Genomic DNA, 27330 nt, shown 5'->3' with positions numbered 1-27330 from the left:
TCTCTCGTTTTCTGTCAATGCGTTTATCTTATCAGATGATAAATCGGTGACCCAATTGGTTTCTTAATTTTCACTCGTTGGTGGAACAGCTTCGGACGAAGGGAGAAAGTGCTACTTGTTGTTGTTTTTTTGGTGAACTGCTCCTTTCCTGAAACAGGCTCCACAACTCCACATATGGTCATGATGTCTCCGCCCAGCACCAGCAAGGCTCCCACCGTCGTCTCTCCGCCCAGCGCGCGAGACGATCTGCACGAGAAGATAACAGCGGAAACTGGGTAGGGTCGGCCAGCGCATGAAAAGCAGCCTCGGAGCGTGCACGGTTTACTTCGGAGACCGGACGAGCCGTTGCGCCGCTGCGATCCCTTTAACTTGCGCCGAACTTCGACTCGGTGGTGAGATCCGTGATCCCTGTGGGCGTTGCTTGCACCGACGCCGGCGGTGTTGCTCAACTTCGAGAAGTAGGTGGGTTTGTTGTGAGCTGAGACGGAATGCGCGGATTTTTGGTGGCTTGTTCTCCGGTGTTTTCACCTTGCATCGTTGTCGTGACTTCAACCAGGATACCGTGGCTGTCGAGTGTTTTTCAAAGCGCGCAATCTGCAGCAAGCATGCAGCATGATGTGGAGTTGCACCGCCTGTAACAGACTGTTTACCTGTGTGGAAACGGAGCGAGGTTGCACGTCGTGCCCGTGCAGAGGTTCCACGGGTAGCCGCCGTGCGTAACGCTGGCTCTCCATGGAGGACTGGCGGAGAAGCCGCTCATCACAACCCACGCTTTGAGAGAGTGACAGACACTTGCAACAAGATGAGTCAAGACCAGGACGGGATATCCTTACCGGTGCCTTGCTTCGGTGTCTCTCCCGCCAGAGAGACCCTCACCGGGGAAAACGCCAGCAGCAGCAGCAACAGTGGAGGAGGCGGCGGTGGCGGTGGCGGCGGCGCCTGCGGAATCCCTGCAGCCGGGACTTTCTGGCAGGACTCGGTGGTGGGAGGCGGGGTGCACAGCCCGACCCCAGGTAGCTGCCCGTTGGACGGTGGCGGCTTGCTGTCCACCGGCAAGTCGGGCAAAAGCAGGCAGGTGACGGTGGCCTACGTGGTGAACGGAGAGGCGAGCCAGCCGAATAACGCGGAGAGCATGGCGCTGCAGTGCCTGAAGGACGCCTGCGACGCGGTGGGCAGCCGGCTGGAGACCGTCAACTTTGGCAAACTGGACTTTGGGGAGACCACGGTGCTGGACCGCTTTTACAACGCAGGTGAGTCAAAAGTGAAGGACGCCTCTGAAATCCTTCTACATCCAACACCCCTCAAAAAAAACTTCCCAAACTGCATTCATCAAGAGAAATTCTTAAATAAAGAAGACTGACATCATATAAATATTATATCAAAGTAATAACTTTGTCCAGATGTGTTAAATTGTGGTCCTAAAATCGGCCCATTTGTTTGGATTTACTTTTATTTTGATAGATTTCATAGGAATTAACTTAATATTTGATTAAGCCACAAGATATATGAGGGAAGAATCGGCGTCGTTACGTCATGAGACACAGGAACACCTTTCCTAGAAACTCCACTCAGGGGTCAAAGGTCACATGTGCTGCATGCCTCTGTTCTTGGAAACTGTTGGGCCAGTGGGACAGGTTGCTCAGTGCTCCTCAAACACAACACACAGCTGAGCATGTCAGGGCTAGAGGCTCATCATGTCACACTTATTTCCACACCACAGTGAACAAAGCTGGAACTCATTGGGCAAAAAGAGCACCATTTGGGGGAGGGGGTGGGTGGGGGGGAGCTTGTTTGATTTTCTGCTCCACAACCTTGGTGGGGGAGGGGGGTATTGTCGTCGTTGTTCCCCCCCCCCACACACACACACACACAGACACACCAACACATATAGTTTCCCTCCCTAGTATTGTGCTGCAGTGTCACGGTTTGGGCCGTGAGGTTGGACTTTCCACTGGAATCGACTCGCAGAGAAACAAACTTGAAAGCACTTTCCACCTCTTATGTATACTGTATTGTAGTAGTTGGCGTCTAATCCCCACTGGAAATGTTCAGCTGCATAAGCTGAGAAAACAAAAAAACTCCCTGGAAAACCGACCTTTAGGCGATTTTTTTTTTTTTTTTGTCAAATAAAGAACAGTTGGGATGTACAAGGTTAGCGAGCGTGTTGAGCAGCAAGTGTCTGCATTTCACTGAGATAGTCGGTATCAGGATTTGTTCAGGCTAATATAGTAGAAATAAAACTACATAGCAGAGATTCTTATGGTACTATAGGTACTTAAAGGCTTGTCAATAGTTAATGTGTGATCAGCAATAAGCCGCCGATAAGAACAATTTAACAGATTAAGTCATCAAGTGTTAGACGGTAATAAAAATCAAGACTACATACAAAGTCAACAACCCAAAACTTCTTGGTAATGCCTGACAGTCTTAGAAAAATGATCAAATAGGTTTAAATGTGATGAATCCGGTCACTTACTCGAAGGAACTAAACTAAACATCAAAGAAAAAAAAGTCCAGTTTTAATTTAATCAGCGTCTACTGGAGATAATCGAGCTCTCATGATTCTTTAATAACCAGAAAATAACCTTGCTAGTGTCCTCGCCAAGACGGTGTTACAGAAGCGACAAAAATAATTCCAAGACTTTGTTGTTCTTTTCTGTGCTGATGATTAAGTTTTCTATCGTTTGTACTTATTATCTAAAAAAAAAAAAAAAGTCCACATTCAGTTAAAGCAGAGTTAACTTGTATTTGAAAGCCATTTAATTTGACCTGAAATAACCTCTCAAATGCTAAAGTTAAATTGATTATTTGACTTGCATCAAACCATTAAAAGCCTTCCTAAGAGCGCACCAGTGACGGTTGTAGAGCCTGTTCCTCCTAGAGAGGCTCGTCGCTTCTCATATCATAAGTTGTGCAAACACATCGAGTTCTCCGTATTCGGTTTGGTCTTCTTTCTCTCAAGTACTGTGGAATTTTCTCATAATACACATGGGAGAGTTGTGGCTTTTTCCCAGAAACTCGCCGCTGCCGCTGCCGCTGCTGCTGCTGCTGTATCGGTTCAAACACACACTTGTTCATCCTCTTCCTGCACAAATGTGTGTTCCACAGATGAAGGCCAAACAACAACACAAACAAAAAACAACTTTAAACAATGAGCTCAGAGACTGACTGACAGCGTGTGGGTCCCTGTTCATTTGGAGGGACGTTTTTTTTTTTTTTGCCAGATTTTGAATACAACGAGAAGCTGTCCCCGACTGTCCTTAAATGTCCTCCTCACACGATGCTGTGGACAAAGAGGGCATTTGGCTGGAAGATGGCAGAGCCTGATTGCCAAACCCTCGGGCCATTACACAGGAAAAAGTGAGGAGAAAAAAATGGTTAATCGAATCGAATTTAATCACTGGGGGTTTTGTTCCCGACGACGGAGCTGTTCAACACAGATTCTGTTCATTGAGTCAGATTCAAACATAGTGGAGGATCTACAGTTTATGCTCTGGTTTCAGTCATTAAAAAGAAAAGAACCATGACTGAAAAAAAGTATATATATTACATATCTGCCGACTACATCCTCCGTTAATCACTTAAGGGAAATGTCTATAAAAGTTTACAAGAACCCATCGTGACATCTTCCAGGGTCTTGTTTTATCGACCAACAGTTCCAAATATCGCGTGATGGTTCGCTCAGGCACTTTGAAGGGCGGACCGATCGCTGACTCGTGGGTTTGGCCGAGTGCAATGACGTTGAAGTCAAGCGTTCGTTTCTTAATGTCGTTCCAGCAATAGTGGAAGAGCGGTCGAGCAGGAGATGGAGTGACACAAACTGTTTGAAGCAGCGCAAGCAAATATCGAGAAATGGAAGCCGTAGCAAGAACAATGCACCTCGCGTCTTTAAATTTACAACATACAGAATGTGGTGGTCAAAGCTGATTGGTTAAAGGCACTACCGTAGTTTCATAATTAACCCGAGGCCTACGCCCATTTAGAAGAAACGCCTGGAAACAATCTCCAAGACCCAGGAACTATCCACAAAGGGTATTTTGGGTCTCGTAAATACCGAGCTATTATTTAACTGGTAATATCAACTGTAGTTTGTTTTTTTAATGTGGAAGTAAAGTTATGAGGAATTTCCATTTCCTCTGCACCGCTGCCTCATGCAGCAAAGACTGACGGCGATATTTGGTGAAGCAAAATATTCACATTTAATCCACCTGCTGATAAATGATTTTGGCTGCAGTGAGTGGTTTCTTCAACTGTACTTAAAAAAATATATTTTTACAAAAGTTGCACACAAAAAAAGCTCTGACTTTGTTCCTGTGATAGACTGGTTTTGCTGGTGGAAGATACAGACAAGCCAACAAACAACGTTTGTAGTCGAGCATTAATTTTGAATTTGGTGGCAGCACTCCCAGAATCCAAATGCTGAAAATTATCCAAGCAAATTTGACAACAGATGCATGCATGTAGAGGCAAAGTAGAAACGACCGACTTATTGAAGAGCTCTGAAATCAGAAACGCACGACGTGTTGAAGGCTTTCAGAGGTGTTTCTGTGTTTTCTAAAATGTTTATTTTTTTTATTTTTTTTTTCCGTATTCTACTTTGGATAAAGAGTCGGGAGGAGGCAGCGGTTAGTTGTGTCTCACTGGATCGCCTTAATGGAGGATCAGGAGAAATAAAATGGATCGATGGTGATGAGCCTTGTAATGCACGGCAGCAATGATGATGCACACGAGTGGAAATTACTCGCTATGTTTAAGTGACACGGTTACTTCAATCAGCAGGGTAATTGCCGAGCGGACAGCTACGGGCCTCCGCTAATGGATCGTCCGCGTCGGCTGTGAACGGCATAGAAAGTAATGGATTCGTCAATGATTGTTTCGATAAAGATAACCCGTCTCCTCAACTGGATAAATGAGTGATAACACAACGGGAATCTGTTAAAAAAAAAAAAAAAAACAAATACGGCAGCTGGTGTTGGTATTTATCGGAGATCAGTTGTGCAGACTTGCGCCGGTCCGCATGTTTTAGCGGGTTTGAGCGTCGGGTCACAGCTTCGGTATGCAGAGCTTTTATCTCCCCCGTCGATCATTATTCTACATCACCGTGTCATTTATAGGCAGCACAATGAGTTTCTGAGCACTTCGAGAGCAGCTCCGCCTCTCGCTTCGAGTGTTTGCTTACCTCTCGTTTTGTGCTGAGAGCTCGACTCCACCGCTCTGCACAGGTACAAACTCAACAAATTGTTTTTAGGCGGTCCACTTGTGTTTTTTTTTTTTTTTTTGCTTTGTAGTAGTGCTGGGAAGGCTGAGAGGAACACGGTGTCGAGCTCTCGAAAGGTTTTTATAGCATGTTAGCTTCTGCGAACCCATTGTGCCGCCGGTACATCGTGTCCGTGTGGCCCGCTGTGATCCTTAACTTCTTAAACTTTACATTGACGTCATTACAGAAGCAGTATTTATCACAGAACCGGGAAACGACTTGTGAAACAAGCAAAGATGACGTGTTTCCTTCTTGCTTAATATTGCAAGGTTCGTGCTGGAACAGGTTGTTCTTTGTTTTAATTGAACAGGTTAACAAATATTTTGCCCCTTGCAAAAGATCATTTTATTTTTGCAGTGAATTGAAATACGTTTCTGAATTTCACCTGTAGTTTTTCTTTTTGTTCCAGTAGGGACATGGAAAAGCAGTAGCGGAAAGTTTTGTCCCGAAAAGCAGTAAAAAAAAAAGGAAAAAAAAGTACAAAATCACGTATTTATCCACTCAGTGGACAAGTTGAACAGCAGAACCCGCCTGCATGTCGTCACAAAACAGGCGAAACATCTCACTGCTAGATGGTGACATGCTGCGGACATGTTTTGAGTCCCTTTTCCCGTTTGCAAAGTACCCGAGCACGGGTACGTTGAAAGAACTGGAAATAGCACTCATGCTATACTCGTGCTAATTTGTCCCAATATTTGAATACACAATCCCTGTTGCAACAGAAGGATGTTTATAACAGTGATGTCGTCCAGTTTCTGTCTCTCCGGCTCTTTCCTGCAAAAGTCAGCTTCTGTTTCTGTTTATTCAATCTGGTATTAGTTGATATTTAATGAATCTCTCCTCCGTGGTATGCATCCAAAACGGTGCACGGACGCGGTCCCTGCACGGCGAGTGAAGTCCCGCTATGTCCAGTGTCAACACCGCCGGGCGTCAGCTGACAGCTTCTTCGGCGGTAAGACGGTGCACTCGGGAGGCCACGCCGCTCCGAAATCCCATCAGCTGGCCCTCCGCTAAGTTGTTTATCCTCCCCTCCTGTTTACTCTGCATGCTTGGCTGCTTCTCAGAGGTGAGAGAGCACAAGGTCAGGAGGAATTAGCCCACGGGCCGCTCGCCGGCGTCTGGGGAGAGAGCTGCTCTCCCCCCCCCTCGGTGGGAGAGGTTGGCTGCAGGCGGAGCTGCCAGTGCATGTTGTTTTATTTCATGCTGCTGTTTCCCAACAGGATGCGGCGTGACTCAAAATCAGAAGCTGACATTCGTCGTCGCTGTGAAAACCACATTACAATGGAAATATGTCAGTGGTTCGAACACTCAAGCGGGCTGTTACATCCCCTTAAGTGCTCTTTCTCAGACATCTTTGCATGTTCCGCCGAATAATAGCGGTAAAGCGTCCTCATGTGTTTCAACATGAGACAAGTCTGTTAAGAAGGGACTCCTTATAAAGTTTTTGTGAGCACAGTATAAACCTCGGGCTAAACCTCTTAAGTGCTCTTCAGAAAAATGACAGGAGGTGGAGAAGCGCAGTATCAAAGCTCCCTTTCAGGACTGATCAGGGTTCATCTGAGGCTGCAGGAGGGGGAAGCTGGCGTCTTTGTGAAACCGGTGTGAGATCACGATATCATCATGATAAGCGGTGACTGGCTCTGAGATCTGGATACGAGGTTTATTTTTGATTTGTTTTGGACGGCAGCTTCTCCGTCTCTGTTAAGTGCTCGACTCTTTCTCGGGTCAGAACCGCTGTTATTAGACGCTTCTTTTCCCTTCCTGCGAACACGCGGCTCCGTGCGACAATTTGACGACGCGCTCTGAGTATCTAATTCTGACATCGTAACCAGGCAGCGGTGCGTCGCTCAATTGTCCTTTATAGTTTGCCGCTTTTGTCTGACTCGTTTCAGTGGTTTGATTCTGCGAACACAACGCAAAGGTCGCTGAGTGAAGTGGGTGCAAAACCGCTCGGGCGGCTGTCGGGAAAGAAAACAATGTTTTTGGGTGGCAAGAGTTTCATTTTACGATATCGGCTACGAGCTGTAGAGTGGGTGTATGCGTGGGAAAAGTTCTCTCGTTTTTTCTTCTCATAATAATATGTCTGGTCTCTTGGAGGGTTGCTACACACAACCTACAAAACAAAAAGTCTTGTTTTTTTAATTGCGTTCATGCCTCTGGAGTTTTCAATGACTACGAAGCTGGTTCACTTCTTACCGGGATGCATCGCCATGGTAACTGATGCTGCAGACAGAACCTGCTCCGGAGTACCAGTGCTGTAAAATCCAGACTTAAACCTGAAGTTACCTCGATTATCGCAAATCCAGCTTCCTTGTACAGGCCTCTGGAAAAGCAGACCAACCGTGGCTGTGCTGCAAATCCATCGTATGCTGTTTTAGCAGCTAGTATGTGACAATATTTGACTTCTATAAGTCAGTAACATACACCTGAATCAGCTTGATGCTGTACCTGAACCTGGTGAAGTGACAGTTTGGACTCAAAACACCGCTCTCCTTGTCAAACATGCTAAATCTAACAAAGAAAATGATTGACAGTGGCAGGGGTGAGCCTCCCCCTCTCTCCTCACGATCAGACTGCAGCAGACTGCAGTGTTGCGATTACCTTTTGAAACAGAATGTATGAAACTACTGTACAATTTTATACCAAGAGAAAATGATGCAGTGCGTGTGTGCCGTCGGATGGGAATCAAACTGCAACTTTCGGAAAGCTACTACGTACTGCCGACTTTGCAAAAAGACATACAAAAAAAAATGTTCCTCGTGTTTATACTTTTGTTGCAAAGGTCTTTTTTTTTTCCAAACTACTTGCAGTTCCACCTCAAAAACTCTACAGTTTATATAATTTTTCAGATGCGAGCTGCTCCTCCGTTTCCTGTCACAATATTTAGTCTGTCTGATTTGAATATGTTTCCAGTGAGAACACAGGACATGCTGCTCATAACTATAATGTAGTGCGCTTTGGGACACGGAGGATCAGTCGGGGATGTTTAGGAACGGCGGTCCTTTGAGTTGAACGCTGATGTGTGCGTGCTGATGGGAATGTTATCAGCTTTACAAGCGTTTGAGTTGCTAATTTGCAGTCGACGTTGACATGTTTTACCAGTTGAGCCAAAATGCTGCTGATGGCGCAAAAGTCAAAGGATCAACAGAGTTATTAGGATTCACCTTCTGGCTAACATGCATGTTTACATAACATTTAATGGCACACCATCAAACAGCTAAGATATTACAGCTCGGACCAGCATGGTAGACCAGATCACACTGCCATCCCCGAAAACCGGGGTGTTTAAAGGCCAAATAAACCTTTAAAACTACTGCACGTAATGTCCTCACATCTTTTAGGTGCTGTGACTTTTAAAGTTTTCAAGAATTGCTCCAAAAATACCAAGAAATCACGTGAGGAGTTTTTTTTTATCGACCGTGCCGCCGTTTCGGGACGAAAAGCTCCACTTTTCAGGGTGTTCAGGTGTGATTTCACTCTCGTTTCTGCCCCGTGCGGCATAATCATTACTCAATCCCATCATGTGAAGTAACGAGATGAGGTTCAAACACTGAATTGTGTTCCACTGAAAAGCAAGCAGGAAGTACGTGGAGTAGACATGTCACGGCAACTGTTGCCGCTGCACGGGTTTCTCCCCGTGTGTCCGTCAGCTGTGGATGAATTCACATTCTGTTCTCGGGGAGTTTCCTCCCCTCTCCTCCGGGTCATGGCACTGCAGTCTGTAAAATATCTCATGTGTGTGAAAAGGCAACAAAGTGGACCAGAGGTAAAAAAAACAAAACAAAGAAAATGTAAAAAAAAAAAAAAGAAAAAAAAAGGGACTCCAGCGTGCGACGAGAACAGTTTGGGGACATTTCCTGCATCATGGTTTGTTCTTGGTCGTTCCTTTCGAGCGCACTCACGTCTAAAATTAAATAGAGCATTTAATATCTGCTGGGCGGGGCATCGAAACTTCTGAATAACCATTGTCTACATTTCCCATGTTATCCTCTGGGAGATGAGATGTATTTATAGATAGACATATTTAGCTGAAAGCTTGTATGGTGCCTTTTTTTTTTTTTCACCATTCCCAGGATTGTTTTTCTGGGAGACTGCTTCTTAAATCCTTTTATGTTTTTTTTTAATTTGGCCACACATGAAGCTGAATCAGATTTGAATCAGATGTTTGACCACCTGAAGAGACAATTTTGACCTCAGCTTTTAGTTGTCACATTCGTCACAATGTTCAAAGTCCCCATTTATGGCTTGAGTTTGTACTTTTATGCTTCTTTTTACCCAAAGTTTGACATAGTCCAAATAAAAATTTTTTTTTAAAAAAGGGCAACAATAAAAATTTCAGTCCACATGAGTAATGGATACTCCCTGAGGAACAGGCACACACAACTTGTTTTTTTTTTACCTGGAAGTGCAGCATAGCTCATTTCCAGTTTTGACCCTTCCAGAAAATGGTGAGTAAAAATCTGATAAATGACACCTGACATGAACGCAGCCCGCAAGTCCTCAAAGGAAATAAGACAAATTTAGACTTTGGTGCATCATTCAGGAAAACTAAGTACCTTCAAGTCTGACATCTATGGCTCTAATATCTTGCATGTTACTCTAACCTGATTTTTTTTTTTTTTTTTTTTTTTTTTTGGCACAAGTTTGAACACACACTGTACAAAGATAAAAAAAAAAATAATTCTGTGCAGTGCACGAAGAGGTGAAAGAAAAAACAAAAAATCACAGAGCACTTATCTGAAGCCTCGACCTAGATAGCATCAAAAATTCAAAGTTATAGAAAACACAAAGTTTACATACAGCGATAATACCTCAGGACTGTGCTGACAGGTCATCATTGTAAATGAGAATTGGTTCTCAATTGATATTACCTGGTTAAATAAAGGTCAAATAAATACTACCACATGAAAATAATGTAAAGAAATAATGTATATGACAACCACAGCAAAAACAATAATATCAATACAAAAGCAAAAAAATATGAGTATGACGATGGACGGAACATCATAATTTTCTGTAATCAACTTGGGGTTTAGTGTCGTGCCCAAGGAAACCTCAGCAAGTAGACATTAAACCTCCAACCTGCTCGACCAGCTGATCCACAGCCACCCCAGAATTTGGACATTATGCTCTTTTTAAAGGGTCAGTTTTTCAGGGGACTTCTGGAGTGCATGAAATGATTTCCAGTGGACCTTTAGAGACAGTAAGTCCACTGTCTCTCGCTGTGTCCTCTGTGTGGAACGGAGGTCTTTGGAAAAAGCTGCAGCCGCTGCACTGTGCCCCACTTACGACAGCCTCATTCCCTTCCTTCTCCATTAGAGATAAGAGGAAGAAGGAAAAAAAAAAAAAAAAAAAAACTCAGCGGCTATACACACTGATGGCTTCAATCACATCACTTACAGCAGCTTCCTCACTGGAGTCGCCATGGTTACAACATCTTATGTGTAGCTGTTATGTAATTGGTTGTAACGAGTGCTTTATTTACCTCCTGCACCTCCGCTGCTCGAGTCCAACAGTGGCCCTCACAATGAAACCGCAGGCCTACACAGCCGGCACCTGGCTGACCGCTGTATACACACAGTCGGTAAAGTAATTGCAGGGGCTTTTTGGCACCGGCATGCGCTGACATTTTCACGAGTATGAAGTTTTATAAGGACCTCTGGTCCCTGATTGGTCAATCCTTCAGAGTGGCTGAGCGAACCTTAACGTAAACAGGGTTTCCAGAATGTAATCGCAACAAACGCTAAAAACGTTTGAGAGATAGGCGGGCGGAGCCAAGCTGACATATTTATGCAGCATCTTGATTTATCTTTTGCAGATACCGGTATGAACGTTTGACTTGAATACGTCTGGATTCCTTCATTTTGATGCAGGAATGAATTTTCTGCAGTGGTATCTTAGTCATGAAAATTTAAAAGCCTCTCCAAATGTATGGCGAACACAGCCTATAAATCATTTATAAACCACACATGTACGACCGGTTTAGATCGCTGCCGTCTGGGAGGTGTTTTCTGATGCTTCATCTCTTACGCATTAGGAAGTCTAAACATGTCACGGCTTTGAGCACTTTGACTTTTGTAACTACTTTTCTAGAAAAGCCACCATTTGTTTGCTCATCGGTAATATTTGTTTGACTGTACTTGTAATTTTGATGTTTGTCATGCCCTAGTTTTACATCTACTGTGTTTCTGGAGACATTTTGATAATTATTTAATCATTCAAGTCCTTTATCAAGCAAAAAATGAATTTTTTTTTTTAGTTTTTAGCCTTCTCAATTTTTATGTCACTTAGAATTCAATATTTTCCTGTTTTGGACAAAATACAAAGTTTGAAAGTGTCATCTAGGGATCTTATGAGGAACATTTTGTATTAGGTATTTATGTGGTGCGTAGCCTAGAAGATTTATCAATGAATTAGAAACATAAGTTGCATATTTTCTGATAAAATACTCAAGATTCACTCTCTAGCTTTCCTCTCCGCAGCGAATGAAACTTGCTTCGGTGTCATCACGCTACCTGAGCCACAGATGAAGAAGGCTGTGGGTGATGCTCGTAATAAGACGGAAAATCTTTACCATAGAATATATGAATCTAATCTTAAATTTGCAGATGAATCACGACTGATAATAACTGGTAGTTGCAGGTGTAGTCGTCAACATCCATTCAGTCAAGTGCGCAAACAAGTTGTTTTGTGTTACGCATACATATCATGTGGCTTTAGGGATGTTTGGTGTAAGTGATGCACACATTATCAGTGTTGTTTACAGCTGAAGGCTGGTGGGAGCGACTGTTTACATTTCTACGCAGCCCACACTCATTAAAATAGATTTCTTTGTGTCCAAATGTATGCTCTCCGTTTGGCTCTGGGCACGGAGTAGACGGAGACTTTGCAATGCCGAAATAATCCATTTCCACTCGAACAGTCTCCAGTGCCATTTAGATCGTGCTGTGATTAAAGTATTGAGCAGACCCCCCCCGAAACGAGCATGTGGAACTGACGGAGGCTCTCGGGAGGAGGGCTGTGGAGGATCTATAAAGAGGAGCCAACGGACACCAGAACAATCTGCAGTAAATTCATGCAGCTCTCTGAGCTGCTCATCACCCATTGCCCTCCTCCCGCTCTCCTCTCCCTGATTCTCCCCCTTCAGAGGCACCGCGGGGCCCGAGGAAGCTGCAGGCCGAGTGCTGCTGAAAGCCAAACAGTGTGAGAGAGTATTGAATTATTTTCCCTCCTCTGCTTTGAGCAGTAGGCGAGGGAATCAATTTAGTTTTGGTCAACAGAAGCAGGTCCAGCCGTAGGAGGTGCAGCAGGATTATCAGGCCGTCGCCGTGCGCGTTTTGCTCCCGTTTTATCGGTCTGTCTTCCTCACCCCTGACGCATTTCGGTTTACCCGTGATTTAAGGTGAACGCAGAGACTTCCAACAGCAGCCGAGGTGAACGCATGCGAGCAGGTGGCGGCGCCTGTGAAAAGGGTAACTGGGTGACTCAAGTTACTTCACGCATCCTTCTGTCAACACTATGCTGGCAGGTCTGCCATCACGTTGGCATGCTCTCAGCTCTGCTGCTGCATTGGTAGGCAATCAGGACATCTGAATGTGCTCCAGAAATATTCACAGGCTCTTGAATCCAAGTCTCTGTGTGTATAACACTTCCTTTTTCTGTCCTGTTTGTCCATGAAATCAATATTTTTGTCCTGAGCTTGGCAAAAAGCCCGTCATAAAGGCGAAAACACATTTTGGATGTAGCGTGTCATTACCGCTGAAGTGTGATGTTTTACTAGCACGTATTCACGTCATGTCTGGAGCGCTTTCTTTTGAACTGTGAAGTATTTCCACCTTTGGTTCATTTATTGCTCATTAGGATTATGTTTTAACATCCTTGCAGATGTAGTTGCAGCGGGTCTAATTGTATGCTGTATATAATAAACACGGACTTCACTTTATTACAAGGCACCAGCATCCCTGCAACTGAGGGCAAACTAAAGCATTCAAATTGGGTCCCTCTGGCATAAAACGGTCCATTTGCTTGGGTAATACCATTCACAAAAGTCACATGGTGTCGGAACAAGAGCCAGCATAGTTTCAACAGGACACCTCGTAAGCTGCTCGGCAGCCCGGCCACTCATGCCTTCGATGAACTTTGCTCCTAATTTGCTGAGTCATGCATTTAAATAAATACAACTTTAGTTCCAAAATACACAAATATTAGTGAAGTTGTTCAAATTAAAATAGTGAAGTATTCAGCGAACATCGCTGACAGGAAACTGTAAGTAAAATACATTCTTCCATGAGAGAACGTTCAAATGAAAAGAGGAAGCTGTTTGTGAAATGAAACTACTGCTAAGTTCTGTTAAATATAAAACATTTCCTCTTACAGGGCTGCAAGCAGATTCTACATTTGTACAAAATAAGATGTACCCTTCAAAATAAAAGTCTCTTTTAAATTCCACGGTGCTTTTTACAGGAATTTATTGTGCATGTTGGCACAGCAACATCCACCTTACGATGACACCGCAGTTTATTACAGGCGATGAAATAGCCAACTCGGTACCAGAATGTGATGTCGGTTCTATGAGGAGACGCGTCACCGAGCTGCTGTTGTTGCTTTTAGACACGTAACAATGTGTTATCCTGTCAGGAAAATGAAGGATTTAAATGGTTCCGTATCGCCGCCGTGCAATGTGTTATATTCTTTATTATTCAGCCCGACTGAAATATACACACCACGCCGACGACATCGTGCACCGCTAGTCGAGTGTTGTCAGCTATTGTTGGGGGCTTTGTTGCGAGTACAAAGCACTTATGAGAACTGATTGCTATTCGCGACGCGCTCCAGTCTTGCCCTTTTCTCATATGTTAACACAGTTGGCTGAGCTCTTTATTCATTCCCCGTATCAGACCTGCCTTGTGACCGAGCAGCGAACGTTTTCAGGTGATGTTCCCAAGCTGAGCAAAACACAAAATGATCCAACCCAAGTCACCGCTGCGCCGTTACAGCCGAGCTGAGTTGCACCGTTGCCTTTTAATGGCCTGTTTGCATTAAAATCTCGTTCGGATGTAATATTGATGGGGTCGACAGCCAGCACAGAAATGAGACAAACTTATCTTTTATTCATCAGGCTACCTGTGCTGTCTGGATGTTGACATTCAGTTGCACCTTGTGTGCACAAGATAGACGATGAGCTAAAGAGCCTTTCATCATGTGCAGGATTGTCGAGGTTTGCTGCGAGATTAGGCGTGGTTTTCAAAATATTTGTCTAGTTTAAACGGCCAGCGATCGTGACGGTGTCATCGACGGGGTTGCGTCACCGACACGGATGTAACGAGCGGTTGTTAAGCGGCGGCCTGTCCTGGTGAGGATTAAGGCGTACTTTCCCTCTCCGCCTTGCACGTCAGAAAGTGAAAACCCAGCTTGCGCTCGAACCGGAGAGCAGTCGTCCTGATGCGAAGACGCTGGCTGCTCATCCGGGGAACAAAAAAAAAAAAAAAACCCTCTTGATATTCCACCATCTCTGCAAAGAGCCGCCGAGTTTAAAACCCGTCGCGTCCCGACCTCGGCTTACCGGGCTGTGAAAAGGAGAAAAAAAAAAAAAAAAAAGCGAGGCAGTTTTCCGGGAGCTCGTGTGAAACGGGGATGTTGATGATGAGAAACCTCTGACGCCAACAATAAGTACCTGTTTCCTGGTTGAATTTGCATATGCTGATTATTATCATCGTCGCTGATGAAAAGCTCTCCACCGCTACAACCGGCCCGACTCTTGATGGGCTTCGCGCTGCGGCGTCATGCAGCCGCCGAGCCGCTAAATTAAATTGACTGCTTGATGTTAACCGTGCACTCAAATTGTGAGCGTTCACATGCTCGCTTCGAGTAATTTGCCGTGATGGATTGGGTGCTGTCTTGGGCTTTACTGTAATTGCGCACACTTTACTTAGTGATCTACTTCAAATCCTCACGTAATGAGAGTGTCACTAATTTGGTGTTGTATTGGAATAATGTTATATAGCTTCGACAGCTACTTGTCAGTCAGGAGGGCTACATTACTATATTACAAGGTTATTGTTGTTGTTGTATTTTTTTTATTTTTTTAAACCTGTCAGCAAAGAGTCCCTTATTGACACACACAGCTTTAGCTTTTATTTAGAGTCATGTCTCTGGCCATCTCGCCAATTAAAGTCCAATATTCCCTCTGGTTTTAGCTTGTTTGATTTCTACCAACTCCTGAAACATTTCTCTGGCTGGCTGCTGAGCGCTCTACTACGTTCACCGGCAGGTTTCCAAAGTCTGAAGCGTGATTATCAGAGCCTTTTTTGTTGAAAACAGCTGGAATTGATGCTGATGAGAGCGAATCAGAACAACAACGTTTTTGACTAAAGAAAAAGAAAAAAATGAATTATGATTGGCCGTGGTGCAAATATTATTTTTGGGCCCCTCCACAAATGAAAGGGAGCAACATCACAATCATGGTTAAACTAAACATTTCCCAGCATGTGTTCTTCCTTGGGAATAAAGCAACCACATTAACTTCCTAAGTTACTTACTTCCTAAGTAAAGGAAGAAATAACAGCCTATTTAAAACGTGTAGTTTTGAAACGTAAAGACAAAATAAAACTCAAAACCATAAGTGTCGTACACATGGTATGTATGGCCAACACAGTCAGTCATGATTCTAGTTTTACTGTTGAATGGTGATGAAGACTGTATGAAATGATCTGCGTCCAAATTGGCCGGCTCTGAAATTCTCAGCTTCGCCTATTGAATTGTCGCTAGTTACGCCGAGGACTGAGATAATCAATTTCAGTGTTTGTGAGGCAATTCATGGTGTTAAACTAAATAATGTAACAGCATTTAATCATTTTAGTAATAACAAATCATTCATATAACTTTTTATTTTAAAGGAAAGTTCACCAGGTCAAGACTTCAGGCTTGAATGTGTTTTGCTCTTTAGTCTCAGACGAGTCTCAAATCTTCATTCTTTTAACCTGAACGGAGATCACGGCTTAAAAAAATGGGGAGCAGCTTCAAGTCTGCAATTACAAGCCGAGTACCTGTCACTTTTCAAAATAAAAGCTGTAGAAGCTGTAACGATGATGGTAAACTTTGGTCTGTTTTGCGCTCGTCAGGCTTCCTTAAAAACATGTTCCTCCTGAAATCTTCAGCCCGTCGTCTGAGCTCACCCTGGCGTTGATTTATGCTGGCTGACTGAATGTTTTGGTGCTTTCCCTCCAGCTGTAATGAGCGCCTGCTTAAAACCGCCCATCAGACGTATAAAGATTCTTCTTTTTAAGCTCCGTGTTGTTTGTTGACACAGAGAGGTGTATAGTTGGAAACAGATAAAAAAAAAAAAAAAAAAAAAAAAAAAAAAAAAAAAAAAAAAAACAGGGAGCGGCTTTATCTCTGCGACTCTCCTCTGTCATTACTGGAGCGCGGCCACCGGGCTGATTTGTTTTTGTTGTTATCGGTGGCTCGAGGTGGCCTCAGGGACGGCATGTACCGCCCCGCCTCATGCGTGGGTCTCCAGAACGTCATCGGGCTTTAATTTACATGTCGATGGGTGCGTCATCGGAGTGCAGGAGCTGAAGGAGCTGAAGGATTTCCAGGCGGTTGGCAGGCTCCTGTGTGGTATTTGTTCACTTTAACAGCCCACCAGTCAGTTCAAATACTTGCACAACGCAGCCGTCTGTTATGCTGCTACAAGCACTGGAGTTTTCTTTTTGTTGAAGGCTGGGAACTCTCCACCCCTTCACCAGGAGCCCTGCTGGCTGGCTTGACTGACAACGGGCAATATTGACTCCCCTTGACCTGTTGATCTCGATCGTTCGTGCGAGTTCAGCTGGAGTCGGAGCGGTACCGAGTGTGTTTGTATTCACTGGCGGGTCGAGTCGCCTTCATCGATGGGAGTTACTTACTTTCTTAAAGCCGCTGCGCTCTGAATTAGCTCCACTTGCATCTCTGAAAGGAGACTCTATAGCTGACGACAGACTGCAACTGTAAGAATCACCTGTAAAATACCTGTAGTTTGTTGGCGTTTACGAGAAGAGTTTATGTTAAAGCCGCCCTCTTGTGATATTCCCAACGTTGTCATTTTAAATTATTCGGTGCGCCTGGTTTCACGAATTGTGACGTGTTTGCTGACGAAATGGTATAAATGTGCATTTATTGTGCTGGTGTTCTCGTCATCATCAATCTGCTGGCTTTCACGAAAGGAATAAGGTTTCGAACAAATAAGCATTTTCTGTTTTACTGACATAAACAGGGACCATAATAACATGTTCTTTTCCCGAGTTTGGTTGTGTACGATTTTCACAAGCAAACACAGAGCCATGACTTCAACCCTCCCAATACTGTTAAATGAGTCAGGTTTTATCACCCAATATTAGTGACTGGGTTTCACCCTTTACTGACAAGGCTCCACCTTTTCTTGCAGACCTCACACAGTAGTACCATATTATCCAAATGGAGTCCAGACTCGTTTGTGGCTCCTACAGTTTCTAAAAGTGGAAAAAGCTTAGCTTTCAAGCCCCCGTCCCGTCCACCCACCTCTCAGTTTGGGTTCGGGAGGCAGACGCCTTCCCTACTTTTAAGACTCAAACTTTCCTTTTTAAAAGATGAAGCTTATAATTAGAGCCGACATGGGGAACCCTGAATGATCCTTTAGCTGGGCTTTCTTCTACTCTCTATACATTTACATCACACAACTGCATGTTGTTTGAACAGTTCCTCACTGTAATTATAGGCCATGTTCTGTGGTGATTTTGCATCGATAAATTGATCGCTTCAATGGGTTGAAATGTGGTTGAATGGGAGTAAATCACCGCATCCAGGTTCCATAATCTGGTGTAAACCAGAAGAGTGGAAGGCTGTTACAGCAGCGGAGTAATGCTCCTAGTTTTAGAGTGAGATGAACTGTCTCCGGTATTTTTATCGGTCTTCAAAAGCTCCTGATATTTGAATTGATGTTACTGGATACAACTGCCGGAAGATAAGTCAGGGACTTGCTGAGCTTCAGTTGGTACTCTTCCCTCGGAGGACCACACTGACATCTTTGACGCCTGTACCTGTCTCTCGCCACCAGACATAGCTGCGGTGGAGATGACCGATGCTTTCCGCCAGCCCTCGCTCTTCTACCACCTGGGAGTCCGAGAGAGCTTCAGCATGGCCAACAACATCATCCTGTACTGCGACACTAACTCCGACTCCCTGCAGTCGCTGCAGGTAAGCAGAAACCAGGACAGTTCGGCTCTCATCACTTTAACGCACAATCCAAACAACCGCGGCGGTTCATTGCGAGGTGGTGATTAAAGGCTATATTTAGGAGGAGGGTGACATCAATTACTTGATGCGCGGAAATGAATTTATGAAACGTGCTGTGGTAGGAAGTGGACTGAGGGTGAAAAGAGAGTTTAATCAGGAAACACAATTGTGTTTTCTGCCTTTTTTTTTTGATTAGTTACCAAACACTTTTTAAAAGTGCTAATCTATCTGGATCATTCTGTGTTTATTTTTATTTTTAGTCCTCAAGAGGTGTTTATGCTCTCCTTCATTTTAATTTTTTTTTTATAAATGAATGAAAGTGTCTTTTTAAAGGATCGCTAATCGTTGAAAGATAGAGAATTTTTGGAAAATGTTTGCTATTTTAACATGAATCTTAATATTTCAAGGAATATTTATTACAGTGACATTAAAAATACAGACAAGAACCACAGAAAGAAAGAAGGGAACAACAAGGTCCCTGGTCAGAATCAAACTAATAAAATGACCACATTATTCTATTAATAAAATAGCTAAATAAATTTAGAAGAGTGCATACCTTGGTGTCCCATGTTAGCGGTCTTTGCTCATTTTAATTGCAAATTTCTTTTATTATTCCACAATTTTCCAAGACCTAACAACATGTTTTAAACTGGAAAGAGATTCTAGACAACAATAAAGTTGAAATTGTACACCGTCAAATCACTAAAAGCAACATGCAATGACAAAAACTGTATATTTACTTAAAGTGTCAGTGACAGTGAGTGTGTTGAAGCAACTTTATAGCAGAAAAGCCATATTTCACGCAGTCTGAGGCTGACAAAAAAACAACAACTCCCACTGTAGGCGACTTGTAGCAGAGGAACACATTTCTCCTGGCTGGTGCAGCGACAGGAGTCTGAACAAACTCTAGTCATCCTACAGTAACAAACAGTTCGAGGTGTAAGAACGAAACTCGGCTGTATTATGTGTGTTCTTCGTGTCGGGAAAATTGCTGAAGGTGGCATTTCATTCCTGCTCTAATGCAGTCTGAAAGCTAAAAGCAGTTTTCACTTCCTGTGGTCCGCCCGCGGTGCCCACCCGTCTGGCTGGGCGATGACTAGCTTCTCCTCACCCTGCCCTGAAAACACCACTCCTCTCTGGCAGTTTCCTCGGATTATCTATTCAGCTGCTAAATTGTTTGAAAAGGGTGCTGTTTTTAAAGTTTTCTTTGCGTAATGGAGCTTTTTTTTTTTGCTTTTTTTTTTAAACATACACCAAGATCCTAAAAAGAGCATTCATGCACTCGGTGCACCCGTCATGCTTCTATTCACTGCAGCATTTTTCCTGAAGAATAAAATAGTCCCAATGAACAAGACTTTCATTTATTTGGGATTATTTTGTGGATACACAATTTAAAATGTCTTCTTCTAGATTAATTTTAAAACACAACCAGCATTAAGAAACACTCTTATCGGTTATAACACATCGTAGAGGTCATCTTACAGAACATACGAATATGATATTGATGTTCTGCAAGCACTCATTACTGCCTTGTATTCTTCAGGGACAGATAGACATTAGTAGTACTCTGCGCTGTGTCGTGTTAGTGAGATGAAGTGATTTATTTCATCATTTTAATTGCTCAATTCTATCCTATTGATCATTTTATCCAGTGAGTGATAAGTGGCCTTTGTACTGAAAGTCTATTCTTTGCACGTGAAGTTACAGCTAGAAAATTCAGATTTTCCTTAAAGTTGTAAAACATGTAAAGACGTGTTAAAGCCCGCAAAGATTATTTAAATTGTCAGTTTAGATGTAAAAAAAAAAAAAAAAAAAGACAGAAGAAGGTGCTTTTAGTTGCAGAAAATCCAACACGGGGTGCTTTAAATAAACAAATTCATAGGTGTAGCCCGCCTGCTCAATTATAAAAAAAATAGCCGTCATAGAGATGGAAAAGACAACATGGAATTGGCACTAAAAGGAAACTTTGCACACCTAAAGACATTCGTTTCTGTAATTGGTTTTACATACAAATGTGACTTTAGTTTTTGTGTTAAGAATGAGGAAAGAGCTTCAAACCGTTAGTTTAAATTGTTAAACTTTTCACTTCCTCGTAACTGGCAAATCTCTGCAGAAAGTCGACGTGACACCAACAACAACCCTCAGACTTTCTGTTGAAAGGGGATTGTCAGACACTTTCAAATGATCCATCAAGCACTTACTTTGAAGTGCATTTAGTTGTGTTGTTTGCACAGGCGGGGAAGCTCGACGCGCAATGACCCTGAAGGGCACTGAAAATTGAAAAATAAAGTCGAAAGCTATCTTTTGAGTAAAATAGTAATCTACTGATTTAGAAAAGGCCAAACGCCGCTGCTAGCCTGAAGTGTGCAGGATGCAGCGGGATGCAGAGTGTGTTTAATATTTAATATGTAGGACAAGTCAAGTGCTGAACATACACATTTAAAGGTACTTCTCATTGTAAATAAAGCCTTTAGATCAGCTCGTAGTCTTCTTCTCTAATTGCATGCAGACGTGCAGCGTCATCTCTTTATGTTGCCGTCTCAGGCCTGATGTTTGTAGGATTGTTTTTATTCAGCGTCCAACACAAAATTGCCCCCACGGAAGAAAATGTCCTTGTTGAGTCTCAAAATGTAATTTATTCTCTTCTCTTCTTTCAGGAGATAATTTGCCAGAAGAACACTGTAAGTACACTTAAGTATTTCTTCCTTTGCCTCCGCCTTTTCACACTCTTGCTCACCCAGCGCTCACACATCACACATATTATGTGGTGCAAAGAATATGTTGTTGTTGTTTTTTTGGGTTGTTTTTTTTTTTTTACAACGTGCAAACAGCACAGTATCTAACACCTTACGTTTCTCTGCTCGGTGTTGTAAAGGGTTTCATCTTGTTGCAGCCCACTTTTGTTTAGAGGCTGCGATACACGTCGGGTTCGATGCAAAACGAAGGCATGTTCACTTCCCACTTTCGAGATGAATTTCTCAGGCGACAGCTGTTCCACGAGCTGCACAAGAAGACACGAGCATTTTGAAAATTTGACTTGCAAAATCTGCAGCATTCAAATAAGGTGCAGCCTTGAAGCAAAGGAAATCCTGTTCTTAACTGACTCAGATATGACTAGTTCTTCATAAAAAAAGTCAATGCACTGATTTAGATTTACCCGCTAAAACACATTAGATATAAATATTTACATTTTTAGTAAAGCCACCTCTGTTTTAAGTTAGAAACGTATATTATCTTACTAATTTAAGGGAACCTGAGGATGGTTTTCTCTGTAAACTCATGAGCCTACAGTAAACTAAACTACATGCTCCATTAGCTCATTTTTGGCATTCAAAAAGCCATTCGAAAATAAGCCCACGGTGACATCTTCAAATTCCTTTTTTTCTTTATCTGCAGTGGAAAACTGAATATAATTCCATTTATTTTGATATAAAACAGACAAAAGTCGCAAATTCTCTCATTAGAGAGAAACTTTCTGCATTTTATTTTTTTTTCCATAAGCGCCTCAAAATGTTTAATTGCTAATCGGACTTTCTGTGAGCGGACCAATCTGTCCCTCGACGTGTCATGAAGACAGAAGCAGGCTGAGGCTAATTGTCCAGGAGTCCTTGTTCAGGAGTCAGAGGAAAGGCTTAGCTCTCCTAAGTGGCTTTTCAGAGTGGGAGGAGTTGGCATGAAAACATACCGTTCTCTGAAACGTACTCGTACCGTGTGAGGAGAGCTGATAATCACGCGCAGCATCAGAGCGTGAGCTCACACATCTTCCTCATGGCCACTCGCTGTCTTTGTTCCCACTTGTATTGAGGCACTTTAATGCCCTTTTGCACGGGTTCATGTGCTCTTAACTACCCCCGTGTACTGGGAAAAGTGCATTTTAAGTGCAAATTCTGAGTTTTTGATCATAACTTTTTTTTTCCCATCCCTTTGATGTTATTGCAGCTGTTTTTGGTTGTTTTTTTTCCCTGCATGGACCTTGATTAACATCTTTCATCTATTGGTTATAATCAGTTTCATACACATTCGGCTCTAGAGATGATATTCATGCATGCATTCAGAAAAACTGTCACAAAGAAACTTTTGGCCAATAGTAACCTGCCTCCTGCAAGCACAGGTCGACACACAAGGCGTGACACTTTAGTCCCCCGTAGTCTGTGGAATTAAACCTATTAATTATGCTCAAACGTTAATATCCTTCATAATTAACCCCTAAAATTAGGACCCTCCTATTCCTGCAAGTCACCTACATTATATTCAGACACTCTTTATTTCAACATTGGAGGCAATTCAGGAAATTAAAAAACAAACAACACTTCATATTCATAATAGTTTTCAAAACACCACGTCACATTGAAGTAAACAACAACACGCATCTTATCTCCAGCAAATATTGTCACCAGTTATTACGACTTTTGACATTTTTTTCTAGTAAAATGTAATTAGCTCACATTTGCTTGAATATTTTGTCCCCGGCTTACTTTTTAATGTTTCCAGCCAACTCATTATGAAACGTGATCTCGGAAAACAAGTCTTAATACATGTCCTTTCATGTTATCCTGCCAACATACTTGTAAGACATGCAAATGCAGCTTCTTTGAACTTGGATTGCAGATTGAAGCTGATAAATTGGACTTCTTCCATCATTTATGGAGCAACATTATCACTCCTTTAGAGTTTAGTTTTTAAGCCACCTGTTGAAAAAAACCCAATATTCACACTGTGTTGGTGTGTACTATGTCCTGAGGGAAAACACATGTTTTGTTTATTAATACCTGCTGCCGACATGCTTCCCTTTATCCACCAACTCCTCACTAATTGTCTGCAGTTTGGTACCGAGCAGGTAGTTCAGTGGAAAGTCTTTAGATGTTTTTTTTTTTTTACTGCAAACAGCTGCCTGGTAATGAAAAAAACAACCAAATAAATGACGAACAATGAAGTTGCTGGCTGGACAGCAAAGCAGTGAGATGAAACCCGCTGTAAAGAACTATAAACTTTAGATTGAGCTGCTAATTCTATATATTGTTAACAGTCAGGTGCTTTTAACTGCCACTTGCATTGATGCAAATCCATTTATATATTTTTTTATCATTGCTTCAAAAAAAAAACACTGCAGGTGATTACGTGATCATTTCCCCGTGTTTGAAACGCATGTGTTGCTAATTATGTTTCACGCAGTGCATTTAACTCCCCGCCATGATAATTGAAATCCAGGTAATTGGCCTCTGTTTGTGTTTATCTAATTACGACTCCTTACCGTACCCGAGCTTTGAGGCCCAGGTTGGAAGAAGCTGGGTCATAACTGCCTCCTCAGTGGGAGCGGCCGTAATAAAAAATGAAGCGTTAACATTAAGCCGTGTTCGTCTCCGGTGATACGATCCTGCTGCAACTGCAGATGGACGGATGGATCATCGGCGAGGCTGAACAAAAAAAAAAAAAAAAAACAACAACAACCCGGATGACTCACTCGCTTGAATAACTGGCTCATTCTCGGTGCCATTCGCCAAATTCCCCGCGAGCCAGACATGCATGTGTTTCAGCTCAGAAACTCGTTACCTGCGAACGACGAGCAGAGGTGAGCATCAGGTGACCTCTGAAATATGCATCGGCCTGAGCATGTGATCCCACACGCAACACGAGAGCTAAATATAGCCTGAGTGTTTTTTTGCAACCTGTCTGGTTACAGCTCACAGAAACAGGTGTCACGGGTGGATTTCTCAAAGGCCTGCGTTGCTGCTGCAGGAGCTGATGATGTCATGAACCGCTGGCTGTTGCACAAGGAGGAAGTAGTTATCTGCGGATGGCTTTCATTGCTTCAACACTTCCTTTTTTTTTTCTTCTTCTTCTTCTTCTGCAGCAGCAGTGTGTTTTTCTGAAAAGCCGAAACTATGATAGAATATTAAAGCCAGTCAGGATGCAGCTGGGTAGCAGCCCAACCGCCTTCAGATGCTTTTGTTGTGTTTTTTTTGTGGTTTTTTTTGTTGTTTTTTTGCACACATCTGACATACTGGGAATAGCTCTCCTTCAAAAGACCTCGACTGCTTCTTGAGGATATCAGTAGTGGATTTCCTGCTTCTCTCTCTCTCTCTCTGCTGTCCGTAAACACCACACACACACACGTGCTTCCTCTTTGTTTATTCAGCAGCGGCGGGGGCCACCGCAACAGGAGCGTCGAGGCCCGCTGCCGGAGAATAGTGTGAAGTTAAAACAAATACAGACGCAGGAGACGGAACAAATAGAGGCGAGACGCACAGATGTCTTGAATTAGAGCGAGGTAAATAAGGAAGGATGCTTTTGGTGCAACAAGTGCAGCTTAAAACTGGAACAGACGTGAAAGTAAATGACTCCCGAAACGCCAGGCTGCCTGAACGCTGCTGGAAGTGTCGGTGGTTATGAGAAAGCAGCTCCTAATGGGCCTGTCACCCCCCCGCCCTCCCTCTTACCTCCCTCCTCTTTCCCCACTGATGCACATCTGTCCTCCCGGCTGCTGCATGTTCAGACTGGAAGATAACCACGTGAACAGAGTTGTGTCAGATCAGATATGAAGCTCGGTGTTATCACCCGAAACCGTCTCAAACAGCTCAGACTTCCTCCCCTCAGGTTTTATTCTACGCCGTCTGTAAGAGCAGTTGTAAAGAGAGTTTGTTGTATAATTATTCAATGAGGGGGGGGGGGGGTGTTCTCTAGTGTAGATGCACACGTTGTACCGCTAGGTCACGATACATTACACTTTAATCTCAGTTATTAAAACATATGCCTCTAATATTTGCATTAAAACAGGCAGCGAGTCTATATTTCTTTCGTCGCATTAAAATGTATATATGTTTAATGACAGAGATATCGACCTCGCCAAAGATACGCATCATATAGAGCTGCCCTCGATTGCTTTTAAAATTACACTATATATATTTAATGTGAATTTGTCTTGAGCTACTCCTAAATGCACCATGTCCAGATGTGGTGTACTGAATTGTTTTCTGTTCAAGACGACATTCACAGATCTTTCAAAACGAGGCGAAAGGTATTTTTGGGGGGCTATTTTCCGAATGATACCACCCCGTTTCGCCTGTGACGTCACTGATGCCTCTTTTCCTTCCTTCCGCTGACATTTAAATGTGCTCACGTCCCAAACTGCGTGTCTCGTGTTGCCAGACGTGCTCGGCGAACTACACCTTCATCCCGTACATGGTGACGCCCCACAACAAGGTGTACTGCTGCGAGAGCAGTCTGATGAAGGGTCTGACGGAGCTGATGCAGCCCAGCTTCGAGATGCTGCTGGGGCCCATCTGCATGCCGCTGCTGGACCGCTTCATCCAGCTGCTCAAAGTGTCGCAGGCCAACTCCCAGTAAGTAGACCGGGTCAGCAAACAAACGGCCGTTTTATTAGAATTAGCATTTTCATGCTGTTTATATTTGTCACTCTGAATGTATTTTGCTTATTTGTATATTTTTCATCACCTATATTTGACATTTGAATTGTGTAAAGCTTAATTGCCCGCATCCTAGTGATACTGGTGAGCATTGTGAACCCCCCCCAAAAAATGCACACATACTGCACTATGCTTTTGGATAATCTTCACCAAAAAAAACTACTTCTAATAGGTTACTGTGTGTTCTGTATCTCTGGTATAGTATCTGCGTAATATTAACATTTAAAGTATATTAAAATCAATAAATAATCTACAAGTTGATTTGAGCCCAGTTAAATTTCCACTGTTGCTTACTGTCGCAAAATTTGCAAATTAGCTTCATTTTTAGCTCAGGCCAGCTTTACTTTAGCTGCGCTGTTTAGTTTTATTCTGAAATTTTACCTTATGTTTTCACTAAAATGATATATTTCTATTGCAAATAATTTTTCTACAGTAAAACTAATGGCAAAAATTCCTCAAAATGCCTCAAATTTGAACTTTATACTTCCTGCATTTTTGCTAGCGCTGCACTGAAGGCCTAATGAAAATGTTAAAAAGGGTTTTACACTCAGCCGCCTTCTGTAACTGTTAAAGGAAACGCAACAAGGCATTGTGTTTGAGAATAAGGAAGCAAAATAAAAATATGTTACAGGAAGTTATTCGTACAGGGCCGTGAAATACCCAAAAAGTCATTGTGGGTAAACAATGTTCGACTGTTCGTTTTATCGTATGAACGCAAACTGAGGTGACTTGACATAAATGAGGTACATCACAGATGAGGAAGTTCCTGCGTAGCGTGCAGGTGTACATGTTTGAGCAGCACTGGGACAGTTTTCAGTGAACAGGCTTTTAAACAGTTCTATTATCCCACTCGTCCTATTTATAATTTCTGTAATTATTTTCATGTGTGCATCCCTTTACCTTTGACTCGCGTGGTGATTTGAAATAAATAAAAAAAAATTTAAAAAGCACTAGCTCTGCCTCGGTTGCTGGGGTAATGTTTGAGGCTCTCCTGCCAACAGGCGATGCGGCAGCCAGTCAGCGCTCGGCTCCAGGAATAGTGACTCAGGTTTTACAGGCGGAGAAGAAAAACGGGCGCTTGCATGATTGCTTTGTCTTCTGGAGACCGAGATACATCAAGTTATATGGTACCTTAAGGAGAATGCGTTCTGTTCGCTGTGTGAAGGCCGGGATTTATAATAGATTACCCAGGAAATGTGTTCTGTTAAAGTAGCAGGAGATCGCTGCTGTGAGGTGTTCATTTTGTGATAGTGTGTAATGATTTTGGGTGGATGATGGTCATTTGACACCCCCCCCCCTTCACCACCCACTCACATATATTTGTTGAGGCTTTAACCTTGTTCAATACAAAAGAGAGGGAAGACTGGCAATACTGATATAAAACCCGGTATGCAAGTC

At 43.0% G+C, this 27330-nt stretch overlaps 1 protein-coding gene across 1 annotated transcript in view; it reads left to right on the top strand.

The window, feature by feature from the left end:
- Window positions 1-236: 236 nt before the first annotated feature.
- The window catches only part of map3k5 (mitogen-activated protein kinase kinase kinase 5), a 60569-nt gene continuing 33475 nt past the window's right edge, over window positions 237-27330 (top strand). Inside the window, exons 1-4 of the mRNA XM_069161871.1 lie at window positions 237-1250; window positions 18330-18469; window positions 21166-21189; window positions 25655-25848. Of these exons, the coding sequence (XP_069017972.1) occupies window positions 803-1250; window positions 18330-18469; window positions 21166-21189; window positions 25655-25848 (806 nt within the window). The 5' untranslated portion in view covers window positions 237-802. The remainder of the gene's footprint in view (window positions 1251-18329; window positions 18470-21165; window positions 21190-25654; window positions 25849-27330) is intronic.

Source organism: Embiotoca jacksoni, unplaced genomic scaffold (assembly GCF_022577435.1).
Source record: "Embiotoca jacksoni isolate LCO1_2020_lvr unplaced genomic scaffold, fEmbJac1.0.p SCAF_29, whole genome shotgun sequence".
Lineage (NCBI taxonomy): Eukaryota > Metazoa > Chordata > Actinopteri > Embiotocidae > Embiotoca > Embiotoca jacksoni.
Note: the sequence above shows the minus strand (reverse complement) of the source record. Positions and strands in the feature narration are given on the sequence as shown.